General features: G+C 43.0%; 1 protein-coding gene across 1 annotated transcript; it reads left to right on the top strand.

Annotated features, from left to right (window-relative positions):
- The first annotated feature begins 213 nt into the window (after positions 1–213).
- LOC119323264 (glutamate--tRNA ligase, chloroplastic/mitochondrial) lies at positions 214–4,353 on the top strand. The gene is made up of 12 exons (XM_037596867.1): positions 214–606; positions 842–963; positions 1,319–1,501; positions 1,648–1,766; positions 1,845–1,893; positions 2,007–2,108; positions 2,310–2,412; positions 2,505–2,568; positions 2,685–2,799; positions 3,072–3,172; positions 3,338–3,494; positions 3,894–4,353. The coding sequence occupies exons 1-12, from the start codon at positions 273–275 to the stop codon at positions 4,125–4,127; spliced, it is 1,683 nt and encodes a 560-aa protein (XP_037452764.1). The 5' UTR covers positions 214–272; the 3' UTR covers positions 4,128–4,353.
- The last annotated feature ends 249 nt before the right edge of the window (positions 4,354–4,602 follow it).

Here is a 4,602-nt window from a genome sequence, read left to right on the forward strand (position 1 = left end):
TTTGAACATATTTTGTATCTTCAAAAAATTTGATCACATTGATCTCACCTAAGAATAGATCTTATATACAAGTCTTCCCCACATTTGTGGAGGGAGTAGGTCCCACACGTCAGCTAGACACCAACCAGGCCTCGCTTCAGGTGGTGATCAGGGCTTCGTGGGCTATAGCAGCACGGTGCCTAGGGCTTGGGCCCCCGAACCCAGCCTATCCTCGTCAAATCTTCCTCACCTCGTCGCAATCCAATCCACCACCCGGCGAAGAAGGCGACGAGATGGCGGCGAGCAACTTCATGGGGTCGTCGTCGCGGCTCCGCGTCGGGCTCCTCCCGTCCGTGACCCCGCACCTCGGCCGCCGCGCGCTCGCCGCCCGCGCCTCTGCGGACAGCGGCGGCGGCGGCCCGGTCCGCGTCCGCTTCGCGCCGTCGCCGACCGGCAACCTCCACGTCGGGGGCGCCCGCACCGCGCTCTTCAACTACCTCTTCGCGCGCTCCAGGGGCGGCAAGTTCGTCCTCCGCGTCGAGGACACCGACCTCGAGCGCTCCACCAAGAAGTCCGAGGAGGCCGTCCTCAGCGACCTGTCCTGGCTCGGCCTCGACTGGGACGAAGGTATTTACTGTCACCTACATTTCGGCCTGTTAGGGTTCTTCTGAGGTGACCGAGGGATATCTGATGACTAGAGTTCAAGAGCGAATTCCTACTCTGGATTGTGTTTGCGATGGTTGTTTTTGTATAAGAAATTTGCGATGGTGTAGTTGCTTATTAAGCTGTATTGGGGTAGTTAATCAACTAGAGTAGAATCTGTTACCTGCAAATTGCTGTACTCATCTGTGTACCTGTTTAGGTCCGGACATCGGTGGCGATTTCGGCCCTTACCGCCAGTCGGAGCGCAATGTTCTGTACAAAGAGCATGCCCACAAGCTAATGGAGTCTGGTGCTGTTTATCGCTGCTTCTGCTCTAATGATGTATCTTTCTCCCCTCTCCTGACCTGCATGTTTCCCTGCTTAGTGAAACTTAAGTTTCCTGGTTCCAAGTTCCACGTATATGTACTAGCATAGGCTGTTTTTGTTGGCTCAACATGGGAGCTGATTAAAGTTCTCCAAATGAATTATTTTGGTTGCTTTGAGTAAAATACTTGGGATTTTGTGCTTCTCATGAAGAATTAAATGTGACATCCTACCATGACCACTATGCATGAATCATTTAAAACACGGTGAACAATTTGAGGGGCGTTATTTCGAGTAAACTCATGGGCTGGCCTGTCTGTAATATTCGCTAATCAAATAGTAGCTCGTCTAACAAGTGCTATTGATGCTTCAGGAACTCGAGAAAATGAAAGAAACTGCTAATCGGATGAAGATTCCTCCTGTATACATGGGGAAGTGGGCTACTGCTTCAGATGCAGAAGTTCAACAAGAGTTAGAGAAAGGCACACCTTATACTTACCGTTTCCGAGTGCCAAAGGAAGGTTCACTGAAAATCAACGACCTTATTCGTGGTGAGGTAATGACATAAAGCGTTTGAGCCTATGTTTTCAGGTCCACACTGTGAACTGCTCTTATGCTTTCTACGTTAGTAATCCAAAATTTGTGAATTGTGCAAGTAGCACAGTGATATACATATACTGACCATCGAATAGTTTTATAAAGGTCAGTTGGAATCTAAACACACTTGGCGATTTTGTGATCATGAGAAGCAATGGCCAGCCAGTGTATAACTTTTGTGTCACTGTTGATGATGCTACCATGCGCATCTCCCATGTTATCAGGTAACAGAAATTTATTACTCTTGGTCTTTACTTCTGATCATCTGGCGCATAATTCATGCATTTTCTTGTTTTTTCCAGAGCTGAGGAGCACCTACCAAACACATTACGGCAAGCTCTCATTTATAAAGTAATTTCCTGCACCTGTGTCGTGATTGTTGTCTTGACCTTCGAAATGTGTGATTATAGTCCTGACCTTCAAAATGTCTGTCTCATCAAATGCAATGTTATGACCCTGTGCAGGCTCTTGGATTTGCAATGCCTTTATTTGCTCATGTCTCACTCATTCTGGCTCCTGATAAAAGTAAACTGTCTAAACGTCATGGGGCTACTTCCGTGGGGCAGGTAACTAGCTGATTGTTGGAAATACATGGTGTTTACCTGCATCAATTATGTGACTGTCAAACTGTATTCTTGATATACTTCTCTCCAATTGTCTGTATTTGTTCAACTTAATTACTGATAATTTTCACATCTTCTCTGGACATATTTTACTTTTGAAAGGCGTAAAAGTGAAACACTCATTTGTTTTCTTTCTCTGAACAGTATAAAGAGATGGGCTATCTGCCTCAGGCAATGGTCAATTATTTGGCACTCTTGGGCTGGGGTGATGGTACTGAAAATGAGTTCTTCACCATTGATGACTTAGGTTAGTTTGTCAACTCTTACTCTGGGTGGTTTTGAAGAACATAAGGACCTTTTGTTTTATCAATTCTCACTTTGGTGTTCCATCACTTGCAGTTGAGAAGTTCACTATCAATCGCGTCAATAAAAGTGGAGCAGTCTTTGACGCAACAAAATTGAAGTAAAGCAAAATTCTAACAATTTTCATATTGCCAGGACCTTTCTCCTCACTTGAACATGTGAAGTTGTATACGTGCTTCACTGATCTATTTTCACAATAATCTGGTTTGTTTATAGATGGATGAATGGACAGCATCTACGGTCACTTCCTTCTGAATTACTCATCAAGGACTTCGAAGATCGATGGAGGAGCACAGGCATTCTTCTGGAGTCTGAAAGTGGTTTTGCTAAAGTAAGACTGGAATTCAATTTTCTATTTTTCTGTACACACCAGGGGTTCTTACTTTGGAACTACATGCTAAAGGGATACGTGGATTTATTTGACACAGTATTTGGTTCTAAGAGTTCCTGTTTCTTTCTCACAACCACCAAAAGAAAGCGATGCACAAAACGCTTCTTAATCATCAACAAATCATTTTTCTTTCAAATGTTGCAATATCAGGAGGTTTAGGACCAGTTGCTATCCTGGGAAGCTTTAATAATAATATGCACTATTTTGCGCAGGAAGCTGCTGAGCTTTTGAAGGAGGGCATTGATTTGATAACAGATGCGGATGCTGCCCTTTGCAAATTATTGTCGTATCCCCTTCATGACACTTTAAGCAGGTCTGCAAAACACTTTAATGTCTCATTAATTCTTTATTTACCCTTTTCCTGAACTAACTGCGAAATTGTTGCCAAATATGTAGTCTTGCAAATTGCTTTGACTGAGTTTGGTAGGCCTATTCTGATCAATTACTGTTTTTTTATTTGCGTGTTTTTAATCTCCAGTGATGAAGCTAAATCTGTGGTGGAAGACAAACTTTCTGAGGTTGCATCGGGTCTCATTGCTGCTTATGATAGTGGTGAGCTTGGTCAAGCACTAGCTGAAGGCCATGATGGTTGGAAGAAGTGGGTGAAATCTTTTGGCAAGACTCACAAAAGGAAGGTCAGTGTTATTGAGGGCGGTTGTGGTTTGATTTTGTTGCCAACGGAATCTAGGGTTGTTCCTGGGCTGTTTCAATGGTCTGGCCAAACCGTTGGAGCTTCTAAATTAATTTTAATTTTGGACTGCCTCAACAGATACATGCAAGATTTATTACCATATTTTTCAGCCTGAACTGAACCTATAACTTCTGGAAGCAACCTATCTCCCACCTAAACCATGATAACTAGAGAGAGATGTTGAAAATACAGCTAACAAATAATTAGTTCAATACAAACCTTGACAATCCTGGCTGATATCAAGTTCTTCATTCAGCTCCGTGAATGCTAATGCTTTTCCTGGCCATATACAACTGAAAGAAACAACTAATGCACATTGTATTTTTTATTAACCTGTGATCAGGGAAAGTCACTATTTATGCCACTCCGAGTACTGTTGACCGGGAAGCTTCACGGACCTGCCATGGACAGTACCGTAATCCTCGTGCACAAAGCAGGCACCTCTGGTGCGGTGGCCCCTCAGTCTGGTTTCGTGAGTCTCGACGAAAGGTTCAAGATCCTGAAAGAGGTGGACTGGGAGTCACTGCAGAAACAACAAGAGTCCCCTGTTGAATCTGCCGTTCCCGCGGCTTCGTAAATTTTTGTAGGGAATCCAGAACAATCATATAATGTGACTGAGTGATGGCTTGTTACTTTTTTTTTCGATTTATGCATGTAATGAATTTTGAGGGTATGTGCTCCATCTTGCTGTACTTTTTGTAGGTTGTGTTGCCTATTTCTTCCGTTGCTGGGAACACTTAGGAAACGTCTAGTAAGATGTACGAATAGTTTGCCGCTTAATAAAGTGTTTTTTCCCTGTATCATAGTACAAGTTGATGCTTCAACTGCCAATATTTGATGATGTACTACATAGATATTTTCTACGCCATGTTCTTTTATTCGTAAAACCAATGATTCTATTTTATAGTCTACCAAAAGAAAATAATTCTTTCACCTTTGAGAAATAAAATAGAAAATGCCTCTCGAGTTCTTGATGTACCTGAAAAATGCATCTTCGAACTGAAATACTTACTCCGTTACAAATTTAGTTCATTTGAACTAACACCACACAC

The sequence above is a fragment of the Triticum dicoccoides genome, chromosome 6B (genome assembly GCF_002162155.2).
Source record: "Triticum dicoccoides isolate Atlit2015 ecotype Zavitan chromosome 6B, WEW_v2.0, whole genome shotgun sequence".
NCBI lineage: Eukaryota > Viridiplantae > Streptophyta > Magnoliopsida > Poales > Poaceae > Triticum > Triticum dicoccoides.

Bases quoted from the DNA above. Each gene is read 5' to 3' on its own strand.
- LOC119323264 (XM_037596867.1), top strand. From the start codon at position 273: ATGGCGGCGAGCAACTTCATGGGGTCGTCGTCGCGGCTCCGCGTCGGG. The intron at 1,894-2,006 runs GTAATTTCCTGC...GACCCTGTGCAG, and splicing joins GGCAAGCTCTCATTTATAAA to GCTCTTGGATTTGCAATGCC. The intron at 2,413-2,504 runs GTTAGTTTGTCA...CATCACTTGCAG, and splicing joins CTTCACCATTGATGACTTAG to TTGAGAAGTTCACTATCAAT.